The sequence below is a fragment of the Heptranchias perlo genome, chromosome 18 (assembly GCF_035084215.1).
Source record: "Heptranchias perlo isolate sHepPer1 chromosome 18, sHepPer1.hap1, whole genome shotgun sequence".
Lineage (NCBI taxonomy): Eukaryota > Metazoa > Chordata > Chondrichthyes > Hexanchiformes > Hexanchidae > Heptranchias > Heptranchias perlo.
The window spans coordinates 57,596,640-57,614,135 of NC_090342.1; the positions used below are offsets into that span (position 1 = coordinate 57,596,640).

Below are 17,496 nucleotides of genomic sequence, written 5' to 3' on the forward strand. Positions count from 1 at the left end.
TATCCTGAGACTGTGACCCCTGATTCTGGACTCCCCAGCCATTGGGAACATCCTCCCTGCATCTAGTCTGTCTAGTCCTGTTAGAATTTTATATGTTTTGATGAGATCACCTCTCATTCTTCTAAACTCTAGTGAATATAGGCCTAGTCGACCCAATCTCTTCTCATACGTCAGTCCTGCCATCCCAGGAATCAGTCTGGTAAACCTTTGTTGCACTCCCTCCATGGCAAGGACATCCTTCCTCAGATAAGGAGACCAAAACTGCACACAATACTCCAGATGTGGTCTCACCAAGGCTCTGTATAACTGCAGTAAGACATCCCTGCTCCTGTACTCAAATCCTCTTGCAATGAAGGCCAACATACCTTTCGCCTTCTTAACTGCTTGCTGCACCTGAATGCTCGCTTTCAGCGACTGGTGTACAAGGACACCCAGGTCTCATTGCACCTCCCCTTTTCCTAGTCTATCACCATTCAGATAATCTGCCTTTCTATTTTTACAACCAAAGTGGATAACCTCACATTTCTCCACGTTATACTGCATCTGCCATATTCTTGCCCACTCACCCAACTTGTCTAAATCACATTGGAGCCTCTTTGCATCCTCCTCACAGCTCACATTCCACCCCAGCTTTGTGTCGTCTGCAAACTTGGAAATGTTACATTCAGTTCCCTCGTCCAAATCATTGATATATATTGTGAATAGCACTGATCCCTGCAGTACCCCACTAGTCACTGCCTGCCACCCGGAAAAAGACCCATTTATTCCTACTCTGTTTCCTGTCTGTCAACCAATTCTCAATCCATGCCAGTATATTCCCCCCAATCCCATGTGCTTTAATTTTGCACACTAACCTCTCGTGTGGGACCTTATCAAAAGCCTTCTGAAAATCCAAGTACACCACATCCACTGGTTCTCCCCTATCTATTCTACTAGTTACCTCCTCAAAAAACTCCAGTAGATTTGTTATGCATGATTTCCCTTTCATAAACCCATGCTGACTTTGTCCAATCCCATTAATGCCCTCCAAGTGTTCTGTTATCACATCTTTTATAATAGACTCTAGCATTTTCCCCACTACTGATGTTAGGCTAACAGGTCTGTAATTCCCTGTTTTTTCTCTCCCTCCTTTTTTAAATAGTGGGGTTACATTTGCCAACCTCCAATCTGTAGGAACTGTTCCAGAGTCTATAGAATTTTGGAAGATGATCACCAATGCATCCACTATTCCCAGGGCCACTTCCTTTAGTACTCTGGGATGTAGATTATCAGGCCCTGGGGATTTGTCAGCTTTTAGCCCCATTAATTTCCCTAGCACTTTTTTTTTACTAATACTGGTTTCCTTCAGTTCCTCCCTCTCACGAGACCCTTGGTTCCCTAACATTTCTGGCAGGTTATTTGTGTCCTCCATTGTGAAGACAGAACCAAAGTATATGTTTAATTGTTCTGCCATTTCTTTGTTCCCCATTATAATTTCTCCCATTTCTGACTGTAAGGGGCCTACATTTCTCTTCACTAATCTTTTTCTCTTGACATATTTCTAGAAGCTTTTACAGTCAGTTTTTATGTCCCCTGCTAGTTTACTCTCATAATCTATTTTTCCCCTCTTAATCAATCTCTTTATCCTCCTTTGCTGAATTCTGAACTGCTCCCAATCCTCAGGCTTGCTGCGTTTTCTGGCAATTTTATATGCCTCCTCTTTGGATCTAATACTATCCCTAATTTCTTTTGTAAGCCACGGTTGAGCCACCTTTCCTGTTTTATTTTTGTGCCAGACAAGAATGAATAATAGTTGTAATTTCTGCACATGTTCTTTAAATATTAGCCATTGCCTTTCAACCATCGTCCCTTTTAGTAAAGTTCCCCAATCTATGATAGCCAACTCGCACCTCATACTTTGATAATTTCCTTTATTTAGATTCAGGACCCTAGTTTCGGATTCATCTTCTTCACTCTCCATCTTAATGAGGAATTCTATCATGTTATGGTCGCTCTTCCCTAAGGGACCCCAGACAACAAGATTGTTAATTAATCCTTTCTCATTGCACAATACCCAGTCTAAAGTTTTTACATGAAGGCCTTAGCTTCTCCCGAAAACATAGATTTTATAGAATCATAGAATCATAGAAGTTACAACATGGAAACAGGCCCTTCGGCCCAACATGTCCATGTCGCCCAGTTTATACCACTAAGCTAGTCCCAATTGCCTGCACTTGGCCCATATCCCTCGATACCCATCTTACCCATGTAACTGTCCAAATGCTTTTTAAAAGACAAAATTGTACCCGCCTCTACTACTGCCTCTGGCAGCTCGTTCCAGACACTCACCACCCTTTGAGTGAAAAAATTGCCCCTCTGGATCCTTTTGTATCTCTCCCCTCTCACCTTAAATCTGTGCCCCCTCGTTATAGACTCCCCTACCTTTGGGAAAAGATTTTGACTATCGACCTTATCTATGCCCCTCATTATTTTATAGACTTCTATAAGATCACCCCTTAACCTCCTACTCTCCAGGGAATAAAGTCCCAGTCTGTCTAACCTCTCCCTGTAAGTCAAACCATCAAGTCCCGGTAGCATCCTAGTAAATCTTTTCTGCACTCTTTCTAGTTTAATAATATCCTTTCTATAATAGGGTGACCAGAACTGTACACAGTACTCCAAGTGCGGCCTCACCAATGCCCTGTACAACTTCAACAAGACATCCCGACTCCTGCATTCAATGTTCTGACCAATGAAACCAAGCATGCTGAATGCCTTCTTCACCACCCTATCCACCTGTGACTCCACTTTCAAGGAGCTATGAATCTGTACTCCTAGATCTCTTTGTTCTATAACTCTCCCCAACGCCCTACCATTAACGGAGTAGGTCCTGGCCCGATTCGATCTACCAAAATGCATCACCTCACATTTATCTAAATTAAACTCCATCTGCCATTCATCGGCCCACTGGCCCAATTTATCAAGATCCCGTTGCAATCCTAGATAACCTTCTTCACTGTCCACAATGCCACCAATCTTGGTGTCATCTGCAAACTTACTAACCATGCCTCCTAAATTCTCATCCAAATCATTAATATAAATAACAAATAACAGCGGACCCAGCACCGATCCCTGAGGCACACCGCTGGACACAGGCATCCAGTTTGAAAAACAACCCTCGACAACCACCCTCTGTCTTCTGTCGTCAAGCCAATTTTGTATCCAATTGGCTACCTCACCTTGGATCCCATGAGATTTAACCTTATGTAACAACCTATCATGCGGTACCTTGTCAAATGCTTTGCTGAAGTCCATGTAGACCACGTCTACTGCACAGCCCTCATCTATCTTCTTGGTTACCCCTTCAAAAAACTCAATCAAATTCGTGAGACATGATTTTCCTCTCACAAAACCATGCTGACTGTTCCTAATTAGTCCCTGCCTCTCCAAATGCCTGTAGATTCTGTCCCTCAGAATACCCTCTAACAACTTACCCACTACAGATGTCAGGCTCACTGGTCTGTAGTTCCCAGGCTTTTCCCTGCCGCCCTTCTTAAACAAAGGCACAACATTTGCTACCCTCCAATCTTCAGGCACCTCACCTGTAGCGGTGGATGATTCAAATATCTCTGCTAGGGGACCCACAATTTCCTCCCTAACCTCCCATAACGTCCTGGGATACATTTCATCAGGTCCCGGAGATTTATCTACCTTGATATTTTTGCCCAGAGCCTTGAGTCTTTTACCTAAAGGCAGATTCAGTGTGCATGATAAATGTGACTAGATTTTCAACTAATTGTTTAAATCAAAGCTTTTTTTTAAACTTTCAAGATGTCAGTCATGGCTCAGTGGCAGCACTCTCGCTTCTGAGTCAGAAGGTTGTGGGTTTGAGCTCCATTCCACAGTCTTGAGCACATAATCTGGACTGTCACTAGGGTGTAACTAGCAGGTTAGATAAGGGGGAATCAGTGGATGTAGTATATTTGGATTTTCAAAAGGCATTCGATAAGTTGCCACATAAAAGATTGTTACACAAGATTAAGGCTCATGGGATTGGGGGTAATAGTGTTGATTGAGGATTGGTTAACGGACAGAAAACATAGTAGGAATAAACGAGTCATTTTCGGGTTGGCAGGCTGTAACCAGTGGGGTACGTGTAAATACAAGGCACCTACATCCAATTGGTGCATCCTGCTGTGTATCCTCATCTTTAACAAGGGTAATGGATAAAAAGATTAAATACATAGTGAATAAAGGAGTATATATAGAATATAAACACCACTCATTTAATCCCCAATATACCAGGAGAGATCCCAGAATACCACTTAATAAAAATGGAACTAGATGTATTCAGTCACCATAAAGCAGTGTCCCTGATGTTATTCCCTACATGGTATAAAAACCATATCCTCCAACTTGCTGTGAGCAGTACAATGGAAGGTCTGTAGATTTGCATCCAGTGCACAATTCCTGTATCACACTTATTTGCTGTGTCACAATTTTGCAGTGCCTGGGTGTAATGCTGGGTATAACTTTATAAGTATGTATACTTACCCTCAGACTTACCTTCAGTCTTCCCAGCTCTAGGCAGCTCTGCTGGTCCTCCCGGGTTTTATATTTTAAACTTCACTCGGCTGTCAAGTTTCCAGAGGGCAATATTATTAAGTTCATTTCGATCTTCTTAAAGTTTGAGATTGCCCTTGCAGCCTGCCACTTCCAAATGCCTCTGGGAATTCTGTTCAGTTTAAATTTCAACTTTTATTTTCAATTCAATTAAAGTTTTAGTTGAACAGATTTTATTTTAAGCAAAACATTGTAAGCAGGTCAGTCAGGATCTGTGGAGAGAAGAGGAGTTAACAGTTCAGGTATAGACCCTTTATCAGAACTGAGTGTTTTTGGCATTTTCTGTTTTTGTTTCAGAGTTACAGCACTTGCAGTATTTTGATTTTGATTCCTTTTTATTTTAAATGTGTTTGATTGGGACTGTCCTACTCCTCCTCTCCTGGATCTGCTGTTTTCCTTTCCCTGGCCCAGCAAATACATCACAGGTGCCATGAACGCTTTGAAAATGAAGATGCCATTTTCGCAGTTCAGTGCTGGGGAACTCGCACAGATTGGGTAGCAGTGCTTAAACTCTGTAAACTTGAACTCATCCAAAATTTTGCTGCCCGTAACCTAATTTGCACCAGGTCCTGTTCACCCATCACCCTTGTGCTTGCTGACCTACATTGGCTCCCAGTCCAGCAGTGCCTCGAATTTAAAATTCTCATCCTTGTTTTCAAATCCCTCCACCTTCCTATCTCTGTAACCTCCTCCAGCCTTACAACCCTCCGAGATCTCTGCGCCTCACCGATTCTAGCCTCTTGCGCATCCCCGATTTTCATTGCTCCACCTTCAGCTGCCTAGGCCCTAATCTCTGGAATTCCCTCCCGAAACCTCTCCATCTCTCTACCTCTCTCTTTAATATGCTCCTTAAAACCTACCTCTTTAAGCAAGCTTTTGGTCACCTGTCCTAATATCTCCTTAGGTGGCTCAGTGTCAAATTTTGTTTGATAATCGCTCCTGTGAAGCACCTTGGGACGTTTTACTACATTAAAGGCGCTATATAAATGCAAGTTGTTGCTAGTCATGGGGAGACGGGTTAACTGCTGCAAAAAAAAATTGGGGGTATGGTGGTCGATTGAGGGGGAATGAAGGGAGAATGAAGGGGTCATAACAAAAGATGTGGTGATGGGGAAAGTGGGGAATTGAGACTTAAAGATGGGGAAATCAGGGAGGGAATGGGAACTTTAGGGTAAAAGCAGGAAGGAACATAGGAATTGCTAACTGACAAATGACCAGGGTCCATCTAGTTTGCCTTCTACCTGGTAGTCACGTGATACAATGATAATAGAGTCATTGACTAATCATAGTAATCAATCGCTATCAATTAGTCTACAACAGACCGAGACTTGAGGCGAGGAAAACCCCCAGTGGTGGAGAGCTTTAGGAACCACTAGCATGTTACACTTAACAGATGAATGGAGAGTGGGTAAAGAAGGGGAACTGAAAAGAGCAGAAGGGAGAATGGGGAGATGAAAGATTTGAAGAGATGGGGAAAAGAGAGAATTAATAGATGAGGTAGGGCAAAAAGGAAAAGGATAGGAGGGGCAAATATGAGAGGAACGTAGGGAGAGGGAGAATGGGAAGACAATGGGTAGGGAGAAGGGGAACCAAGGAGAGACGGAGAGGGTAGTGATGATTGGGGAAGAGGAGGGGATTTAGGCAAAAACGGAGGGGGAGCAAGGGATGCAGCCTGGGACCCTCGGCATCTCCCTGGGACCAAGGTGGCGATTGTATTTGCTGATTGTCTCCTCCGCTGCTGAGGGGCACTGAGACTATCTTTAGCACCCCAATGGCACCTGGGCAGAAATCAGACTGGGAGTGAAGCCCAGGGTTATCGAGTTACACACTGCCTTTACCAGCTGGCCCCTGTGGGAGTCGAGTCCTGGAGGATTAGGGCATTACGATATTCCATGCCCGTGGCGTACTTTTCGGCAGCAGTCTAGTTGGTGACATTCCAAAGGGACATGTAGAATCCATTTACTGTGTGATGCCAGCGGTGCTGGACTATTCATTTGGACTAAGACTAGGATGGCCACAGTGGTTCTTGGTGCTGCCATGGTAGTGTGCCATGGTTTAGAAGTGCCTGTTCCCCTCTGTATAGGGTATGTCTAGATTTGTATTTTGTGTTCTGTGTTTCAGCTGTGTACGAGTGGAGGAGCATCATGCTGTCGACATTGACTTGTACCACTGTCCCAATTGTGCCATATTACATGGAGCCTCGCTGAGTGAGTATAAATCTGGAAATCATCGCAAGGAAACATCTTACTATGCAAATTGCCTTTTAAAACCTTTTTTGAGGGTGGAATGCTGACGTTCATTCTTCGTCCCTCCCCATCCTGAATTTGAGATGTTTTCTATTTAAATAAATGTAAAAGTCTTTGCAAGATGGGTTTTTCAGTCCTTCCCTGGCATTGCAACCCTTGCTGGCTGAGCCAGGCCCTACTTGGGTTTGTGTACTTCTCTCCTGATAGGAACAGGCCAGCAGGGTAAGGTGGGATTAGCCCCACCTGGGGCAGCAGAGTTGAACCTGGCCCATTTTCTGGGTTTAACCTTATTTAGCTCCTGTGAGCGAGCTACAGGCTTGAATAGTGCCTGGGATCGGTAGCTTGCTGGTAAGGGACAGGAAAACTGCATGTTGCTGTCAGTCAGCAGCTGAAAGAGACTTTGCAAAGAGCGTGAACAAAGTGTCCAGGTTCATAGAGATGTCAGTGAGTGATCGAGCACCTTGTTTTTTGGATGGTGGAGATGTTACTGGATCCTATTTGGGAGAGGAAGCACATACTGTTCCCCTCAGATGGGCACGATGTCCCATTGGACAGTTGAAGAGGAGGCTTAGCGCAGTCACCAAAGATGTGAATGCCAGCAGCATATACTCCAGGGTCTGGCAGCACGGGGTCACTTGCGGAACGTTCAGGTTTCTTGGGGAGAGGGGGGGAGATGATCCAGCACTTCACACCACTTCTTCCCCCTCCCCACCCACCCACCTACCCATGGAACCAGCAACCTTTGAGGCCAGTGATACAAGGCAGGCACCCTAAATGTGCCCTGAACAGCATGGGACCCACTAGTGGTGTTTAAACCAAGGGATGTCCCATGACCCTGCAGATTTTGGTGGGATCAGTGACAGAAATCCCTTCTCTTTTCCCCGCCCCCCCCCCCCCCCACTTTTTTGGCAAGTAGAGTTCTTGCCCCTTAGGGGAATAAACTGGTTCTGTATCATGTTAAATTCTTTTTTGAACACCTCCCACTGATCATCTGTCATTTTACTCATTAACAGATTTGTCCAGTTTACTGTGGACAGTCTGCCTCATCCCATTGAAGTCGGCCTTACCTAAATTTAGAATCTTAGTAGCTGATACGGGTTTCTCCCTTTCAAACACACAGTTGAACTCGATCATATTATGATCACTATTAAATAAATGTTCTCGCACCATTAGGCAGTTAAACTAAATCTGGCTCATTACTCATTATTAAATCTAATATGGCCTGTCCCCTTGTTGGTTCGAGGACATATTGTTACAGAAAGTTTTCCTGAACACACGCAGGAAATTTGTAACCTTTCTGACATGAACTCATCTGCTTATCCCAATCTATATGAAAGTTAAAATCCTCCATTAAAACCACTCTGCCTTTGCTACATGCCTGTCTCATCTCTGCATTTATACATTCTGCCACTTCACAGCTGCTGCCAGAGGGCCTATACACAACTCCCACTACAGTCTTCTATTTCTTAATTCTACCCTTATAGTCTCCACTGCCTGCTCACCTCTCGTTATATCCTTTCTTATTGAAGTAATTTCATTCTTAATCACTAAGGCTACTCCTCCCCCTCTACCAGTTTCCCCATCCTTCCTATAGACCTTATAACCTGGAATATTCAGTTCCCAGTCCTGACCGTCTTGCAACCATGTCTCAGTAATGGCTACCATGTCGTACCCTCTAAGTTGAATTTGAGCCTGCAATTTATTCAATTTTTCCTTATACTCCGTGCGTTTGTATAAAGAATGCTTATTTGGGCCACACACCCTAACCTGTCCTTCTGATCTAATATTGTTTTTCTCACACGTTTCTTATTTCTCTCTCCTGATTTAATTACTTTACATCTTTTAGTTTTCTCTTTACCTGTAGTGCCTAAAGCATAATCTCCTCTACTCTCTTCCTTTTCATTTGTTTTAGAATTATTATTTAAACTACCTTTTCCACCTGAGGCCCCCCCCCACCCCGAAATACTAGCTTAAATTCCTTTCCGCTAGGACCCTGGTCCTAGCCCGGTTCAGGTGGAGTCTGTCCCAACGGTACAGCCCTTTCCTGTCCCAGTACTGGTGCCAGTGTCCCATGAAATGGAACCCTTCCTTCCCACACCACTCCCACCAAGAAGGTTTATTTGTGTGGCCAAGTCTTAACTTGAAAGGGCCAGATTGTCACTCTTCTTTGAACCCTCTTCCTTGTGTCCTTTGAAAATGGGACAACCAAACTTCCACATCAGTCAAATGTGGCCGTACCAATGATAGAGCAGATTAGAATAATCCCTTTCATTTTAAAAGAAATGTCATCAAATTGTATTTGATACTTAGATGAGCCTCATTAATGCCACCCTGACTAGGTATCTCAGTGAGGGCAACCCCATTAGCACCTTTCCTTTTCCATTTCTCTGGGGGCAATGATTCTGCTGCAGGCACATGTTTTGCATTGTTTTCCTGTCAGGCCTTCCCCAGCCTCACAAAGGTTCAGCCTAGTTTTACTCAGCTTGGCCTGCATATTCCATTTGTGGCTCGATATGACTGATAGTATGCCTCACTATTACCTTCAAAAGTATAATAGTCCTACACTTATGTTTAAACAAATAAAAAACGTTTGTCAACCAGCCCAGACACTGACTGCAGTGTTCAGACACAGCATAATTCTCTTCTTTTTCTCCATCCTGCTCTTTTTTGGATCCTATAGCTGTACTTCCTTGATGGACTCTGATTCCATACATCTGAATTGTAACATGACACAACACACAAGCAGTTAGCTGAAACTGTCTGGTCATTAATTATATGTAGAGCCTTTTCAGCAGGTGGCCTTTCATTGAGAACCTTCCCAGCCAAACTTTTATGGTGATGTACGAGGGTCTAAATGACAGGCTTCGCTCGATATTAAATGATGGGTGGACAGGTTTACACCTAATTCTTTTCTCTCAAACCTGAGATATGAAACCTTTCCCCTCTCTGCTCTTGCTGTTGTTATTGAGTGTGGGTTTATCTTGCCCTACACTGGCCCATCAAGCACTCGGGGTATAGTATGGGTTAAGTCCAGGGTGATGCTCCTATAGCAACCTCTATCAATGCAACTGAACCACAGATGTGGGGCTGTTACCTGCATAGCCTATACTTGCATGTGTCTCTGAGTGAGAGCCTCTGTGTGTCCATTGCACTGTTCCTGAACAACCCTGTAAATGGGAATGTTTGAAAGAACTAAACTGTGGTTCCTGTTTGGGTTGAGTACTTACTGAGTACTGTTATTGTAGGGTTGAGTACTTACTGAGTAATGTTCATTTTGGAACAAAAGCAAAATACTACAGATGCTAGAAATCTGAAATAAAAATAGAAAATGTTGGAAATACTCAGCAAGTCAGGCAGTATCTGTGGAGAAAGAAACAGAGTTAACATTTCAGGTCGATGACCTTTTATCAGAACTGGTCATCGACCTGAAATGTTAATTCTGTTTCTTTCACCACAGATGCTGCCTGACCTGCTGAGTATTTCCAGGAATTTCTACTGTTCATTTTGGGTTGAGTACTGTGAATGTTGGGTTATGTATTTGTTGAATATTGTGAGTGTGGGCTTGTTGTTGAATATTTTGTACGTTGCTTTGTGTATTTGTTGAATATTGTGGGTGTTGGGTTGTGTTTTTGTTCAATACTGAGAGTGTTGGGTTGTGTTTTTGTTGAACGTTGGGTTGAGTATTGGTTTGTGTATTTGTTGAATATTGTGTAACATTCGTGCCAGGCAATGACTATCTCCAACAAGAGAGAGTCTAACCACCTTCCCTTGACATTCAACGGCATTACCATCGCTGAATCCCCCACCATCAACATCCTGGGGGTCACCATTAACCAGAAACTTAACTGGACCAGCTATATAAATACTGTGGCTACAAGAGCAGGTCAGAGGCTGGGTATTCTGCTGTGAGTGACTCACCTCCTGACTCCCCAAAGCCTTTCCACCATCTACAAGGCACAAATGAGGAGTGTGATAGAATACTCTCCACTTGCCTGGATGAGTGCAGCTCCAACAACACTCAAGAAGCTCAACACCATCCAGGTCAAAATAGCCTGCTTGATTGACACTTCATCCACCACCCTAAATATTCACTCCCTTCACCACCGACGCACCGTGGCTGCAGTGTGTACCATCCACAGGATGCACTGCAGCAACTCGCCAAGGCTTCTTCGACAGCACCTTCCAAACCTCTACCACCTACAAGGACAAGGGCAGCAGGTACATGGGAACAACACCACCTGCACGTTCCCCTCCAAGTCACACACCATCCCAACTTGGAAATATATCGCCGTTGCTTTATCATCGCTGGGTCAAAATCCTGGAACTCCCTACCTAACAGCACTGTGGGAGAACCTTCACCACACGGACTGCAGCGGTTCAAGAAGACGGCTCACCGCCACCTTCTCAAGGGCAATTAAGGATGGGCAATAAATGCTGGCCTTGCTAGTGACGCCCACATCCTATGAACAAATTTTAAAAAAAATGTTGGGTAGCATATTTGTTGAATATTTTGGATGCTGGGTTGAGCATTTGTCAAAGATTGTGCATGTTGGTTTGTGTACTTGAATTTTACTTGTTGAATATTGTGTATGTTGGTTTGTGTACTTGAATTTTACTTGTTGAATATTGTGAGTGTTGGGTTGTGTATTTGTTGAATATTGTGAGTGTTGGGTTGTGTACTTGTTGAGTATTGAGTGTTGGGTTGTGTACTTGTTGAGTATTGAGTGTTGGGTTGTGTACTTGTTGAGTATTGAGTGTTGGGTTGTGTACTTGTTGAGTATTGAGTGTTGGGTTGTGTACTTGTTGAGTATTGAGTGTTGGGTTGACACTTTGTTGGGATGAGTGGGCAGGTTCTGGGTTTCAAGACTCAAAATTTGCCTTTGCTGCAGTTGAGCTAATGACCATTGCTAGCGATTGGCTGGATTTAGTCTTGTCGATATTTGAGTAAACTTTTTGCTTCGCTCATTGGCTCACAGTGAAGTGTCGGAGGAACTGGCACCGACATGATTACACCGAGGCTGTAGACTGCGATAGACCGATCCAGGCAGGGACACCAGCCTTCATCAGAGAGCTCCGAGCCCGGCACTTTCCCAGGTATGGGAAACCTTTGATATTCGGGTATTGTTGCATGTGTGGTTATTGTATATTGAAGGGTGTTTGGTAAGGCCTTACTATTCGTGAAAGAACTAAAAGCCTTGGCCCCAATATTCTTCTCCATAGCATCTGGGGGATGTTTCACTGGTGCTACACAGGAAAAGGAAGTGGAGACCTGTTACGGAAGGTCCCTGTCTCCTTTATATTGCCCTGGGATTTTCAGTATTTCCCAAAGGGTGCAACAGAGCCTTCGCCTGCAATTGGTGTAAGCCCATTGTAGGCATAATGAGGGGGTATTCCCAGCCCAGCTATCACATTTCCCAGTCCTTGTGACCACGAATGTGTATTTGCAGGGGCGACCCAAGAAGCTGACATGGGGCCTCATACCTAGAGCCCCCTTCACATTGGAGGGTCTGATGGGGCTAGGCAGCAAGGTGATCAAGATCAAAGGGGTAAATGTCTTACTTGTTGTAAAGGGACTGATTGTCTTCTGGCTGCTATTCTGAGCCAGAGGTGTGACTGGCTCATGTTACTGACCCGGCACACCTCAATGCATCTGGTGTGCTGCGCCTGTCAGTGCCCATGCAAGGGAAGGGTGAGAGGTAGGGGAAGGGAAGAAGAGGAGGCAAAGGGAAGTGGGGGAAGGGAAGGAGAAGGAGAAGGAGAGAGGGCAGCAAAGGAAAGGAGATGGTGAGGAGGAGAGGGAATGGAAGGGGAGAGTGAACGGGGAGGGGAGGGAAGGAGAGGGCGAGGGGTGTTAATTGTATCCATGTGATTTATATCAATTAGTGTTAATTGTATTCAGGTGGTGCATATCAATTGAGAACTCTTTTATCCAATTAGAAGAGAGCTGATCTCGGGTAGGGGTGTGTGTAATGTGGAGGTCTGTGAATAAAGGCTTAGAAGCAACTGAAGACCAGGTTCCAGTATTCTATCCTTCACCACTGGGCTATCCAAGTTATGAGGGGGGGGAAAGAGGAGGGAGGAGGGAGGTGGAGGGAAGGGGCAGGTGGAGGGAAGGGGAGGGGAGGGTGGAGGGAAGAGGGAAGAGGAGGGAGGAGGGAGAGGAGGAGGGGGGAGAGGAGGATGGACGAAGAGGGGAGGGCTACAGACCAAGAGCTGGAAATTGGGATTAATATGGATAGCGTTTTTTTGGCCGGTACAGATAAGATGGGCCAAATGGCCTCCTTCTGTGCCGTAACTTTCTATGATTCTATGAGAGGGGGAGAAGGAGGGAAGGAGAGGGGGAGAAGGAAGAGAAAACCTCAAGTGAAGAGAGGGGGGAGAATCTGATATTAGGGAGCAGAGAGACAGGGGCATTAAATTTGTTGAGAGTTGAGGAGCAGACAGCACCAGAGTTAGAGGATGTTTCTCTGCTGGTGCCGGTGAGCTCTGTAATGCCAGTATGTTTGTTTGCTGGTGCCGGTGAGCTCTGTAATGCCAGTATGTTTGTTTGCCAGTGCCGAAGAGCTCCGTAACGCCAGTATGTTTGTTTGCCAGTGCCGGTGAGCTCCGTAACGCCAGTATGTTTGTTTGCCAGTGCCGAAGAGCTCCGTAACGCCAGTATGTTTGTTTGTCAGTGCCGAAGAGCTCCGTAACGCCAGTATGTTTGTTTGCCAGTGCCGGTGAGCTCCGTAACGCCAGTATGTTTGTTTGCCAGTGCCGGTGAGCTCCATAATGCCAGTATGTTTGTTTGTCAGTGCCGAAGAGCTCCGTAACGCCAGTATGTTTGTTTGCCAGTGCCGGTGAGCTCCGTAACGCCAGTATGTTTGTTTTTGACAGTGCCGATGAAATCATCATCAAAATGCACGGTGCCCAGCTGACGCACAAGTACCTGGAAAAGCACGGGTTTGAATTTCCCATCATGGTGTCCAAGATAGATGGCCTTGGAATTGCTCTCCCACCAAGCACCTTTTCTGTCAGGGATGTGGAAGAGTATGTGGGTAAGAAATGGCTGCACCCAGTATCAACACACGATACAGCTACAAGCAAAGTTCAACAATGCTGCATGCTTGCAGTATAGCCTCCTGATCCTGGATATTGGAGGGCGAGGGGTTGGAAATAGATGCAGTGTCCCAGAATATTACATCCTTCGTGCAGCAGAGGCCAGCCAATCACAATCATTTGTCACTGGGAATTGGAGCATGGGGGCTGTGGATCATTCTGGCAGTTTGGCTGCTATCAAAACCTCCACACTCCAACTTGCTGATCCTGCCCCCTTCCCCGACTGCTCACTCAGGCTGAGCATGACAGTGCGCAACCTTAGAATCTTAGACTGATACAACACCGAAGGAGGCCATTCGGCCCATCGTGCCTGTGCCGGCTCTTTGAAAGAGCTATCCAATTAGTTCCACTCCCCTGCCCTTTCCCCATAGCCCTGCAAATTTTTCCCCTTCATATATTTATCCAATTCACTTATGAAAGTTACTATTAAATCTATTTTCACCACCCCCCCCCCACTTTCAGGCAGCGCATTCCAGATCATTACAACTCGCTGCGTAAAAAATGTTTCCTCATGTCGCCTCTGGTTCTTTTGCCGATCACCTTAAATCTGTGTCCTCTGGTTACCGACCCTTCTGCCACTGTAAAAAGTTTCTCCTTATTTACTCTATCTAAACCCTTCATGAATTTGAACATTTCTATCAAATCTCCCCTTAACCTTCTCTGCTCTAAGGAAAACAACAACAACTTGCATTTGTATAGCGCCTTTAACGTAGTAAGATGTCCGAAGGTGCTTCACAGGAGTGATTATCAAACAAAATTTGACACCGAGCCACATTAGAACAGGTGACCAAAAGCTTGGTCAAAGAGGTAGGTTTTAAGGAGCATCTTAAAGGAGGAGAGAGAGGTGGAGAGGCGGAGAGGTTTAGGGAGGGCATTCCAGAGCTTAGGACCCAGGCAGCTGAAGGCACGGCCTCCAATGGTGGAGTGATTTAAATCGGGGATGCGCAAGAGACCAGAGTTGGAGGAGCACAGAGATCTCGGAGGGTTGTGGGGCTGGAGGAGGTAACAGAGCTAGAGAGGGGCAAGTCCATGGAGGGATTTGAAAACAAGGATGAGAATTTTAAAATTGAGGCGCTCCTGGACTGGGAGCCAATGTAGGTCAGCTATGGGGTGATGGGGGAACGGGACTTGGTGCGAGTTAGGAAATGGGCGGCAGAGTTTTGGATGAGCTCAAGTTTATGGAAGGTGGAAGATGGGAGGCTGGCCAAAAGAACATTGGAATAGTCCAGTTTGGAGGCAACAAAGGCATGGATGAGGGTTTCAGCAGCAGATGAGCTGAGCCAGGGGCGGAGACGGGTGATGTTACGGAGGTGGAAGTGGGCGGTTTTAGTGATGGAGCAGATATGTGGTTGGGAGCTCATCTCAGGGTCGAATAGGATGCCAAGGTTGGGAATGGTCTTGTTCAGCCTCGGAGAGTGGCCAGGGAGAGGGATGGAGTCGGTGGCTAGGGAATGGAGTTTGCAGCGGGGACCAAAGACAATGGCTTCGGTCTTTCCAATATTTAGTTGGAGGAAATTTTTGTTCATTGGACAAGCAGTGTGACAAATGAGAGACGGTGGAGGGGTCGAGGGAGGTGGTGGTGAGGTAAAACTGGGTATCATCAGCGTACGTGTGGAATCAGACGTTGTGGCAACATTTAGATGAGAAATAGGAGGGGGCCAAGGATAGATCTTTGGGGCACTCCAGAGTTAACGGTGCGGGAGCTGGAAGAGAAGCCTTTGCAGTAGATTCTGTGGCTATGACTGGATAGATAGGAATGGAATCGGGCGAGTACAGTCCCATCCAGCTGGATGACGGAGGAGAGGTGTTGGAGGAGGATGGTGTTGTTAAGTGTGTCAAAGGCTGCAGACAAGTCAAGAAGAATGAGATGGGGTAGTTCGCCATGATCACAATCACAGAGGATGTCATTTGTGACTTTGATAAGGATCGTTTCAGGACTGTGATAGGGGTGGAAACCTGATTGGAGGCATTCAAATGTGGAGCTGTGGGAAAGATGGGCAGCCCCAGATTCTCCAATCTCTCCATAGAGCTGAAGTCCCTTATCCCTGGTACCATTCTAGTAAATCTCTTCTGCACCCTCTCTAAGGCCTTGACATCCTTCCTAATGTGTGGTGCCCAGAATTGGACACAATACTCCAGCTGAGGCCTAACCAGTGTTTTATAAAGGTTTATCATAACTTCCTTGATTTTGTACTCTCTTCCTCTATTTATAAAGCCATGGATCCTGTATGCCTTTTAAACAGCCTTCCCACCTTCAAAGACCTCATGTCCCCACAGCGACTGATCTCAAAATTTCCGTCCTCAGGTATAAGTCCTCCAAGGCCTTGCCTACCTTATCTGAAATCTCGTCCAGGCCTATGTTGGAGTCCACACCTTCTGGCCTTTTACACGTCTCCCTATACCCCTCCTCAACTCCACCATCAACAGCAGCCTTCAGCCAACACACCTCTAAACTCTGCACTTCTCCTCCGGGAGCCCTCGGCCGTGCAGCCCCCCTCTTCTGGGAGCCTCATTTCCCCCCCCTCCCCCCCACCCCCACCACTGTGAAACCCTATGGGTTGTTTTACAGGCACTCTGAAGATTGCTATTTTAGATGTTTCACAGCGATAGTTAATTGAAAGGTTGTCCTTCTGTAAATAACATTGCTTTCAGATAAATCTGAATATTAATTTTTAATCTCTTAAGGTGGTGAGAAGGTGATCGATGTGATTGATGTGGCTCGGCAAGCTGATTGTAAGATGAAACTGCAGGAGTTTGTAGAATATTACACTGACCAGCATCGAACCAAAGTATTAAATGTCATTAGCTTGGAATTCTCTGATACAAAGTAAGTTTGCTTGCGGCTGAATATTCGGAAATGTGGCCGTACAGTTTTAGCATGTGTAATATATAAAGTACAGTGTATCAACATGTGGGTGTTATTGTGCCAACAGATGTACTTGTGAATAGACAGAAAGAACCCGCATTTATATTGCACCTTTCACATCCTCGGGGCATCACAAAGCGTTTAAAGGCCAATAAAATAATTTTGAAGCTTAGACACTTTTTTTCGGCAAATGGAACCATCAATTTGCAGACAGCAAGATCCCAAAAGCAGCAGTGAGGTAAATGAACATTGTGAGAAAAGGAGGCAAATCCTAAACGGTCTCTACAACCCGTAATATACAGTCCCTACGATCAATGATGCGCAGTCCCTTGTTAGCAAAATTAAAGTCCATGGAATTATAGGGACAGTGGCAGCGTGGGTACAGAATTGGCTAAGGGACAGAAAACAGAGTAGTGGTGAACGGTTGTTTTTCAGACTGCAGTGGTGTTCCGCAGGGGTCGGCATTAGGACCACTGCTCTTTTTGATATATATTCATGACCTGGACTTGGATATAGAGGGTATAATTTCAAAGTTTTCAGATGACACGGAACTCAGAAATGTAGTAAGCAATGTGGAGGATAGTAACAGACTTCAGGAGGACATAGATAGACTGGTGAAATGGGCAGACACATGGCAGATGCCATTTAACACAGAGAAGTGTGAAGTAATACATTTTGGTGGGA

General features: G+C 45.2%; 1 protein-coding gene across 2 annotated transcripts in view; it reads left to right on the forward strand.

The window, feature by feature from the left end:
* LOC137334893 (lysine-specific demethylase 7B-like) overlaps positions 1-17,496 on the forward strand; it is a 176,162-nt gene that overhangs the window by 46,572 nt on the left and 112,094 nt on the right. For both annotated transcript variants that reach the window (XM_067999963.1, XM_067999965.1), the window contains 4 exons: positions 6,724-6,809; positions 11,825-11,942; positions 13,725-13,885; positions 16,632-16,773. In XM_067999963.1, coding sequence (XP_067856064.1) covers positions 6,724-6,809; positions 11,825-11,942; positions 13,725-13,885; positions 16,632-16,773 — 507 coding nt within the window. The remainder of the gene's footprint in view (positions 1-6,723; positions 6,810-11,824; positions 11,943-13,724; positions 13,886-16,631; positions 16,774-17,496) is intronic.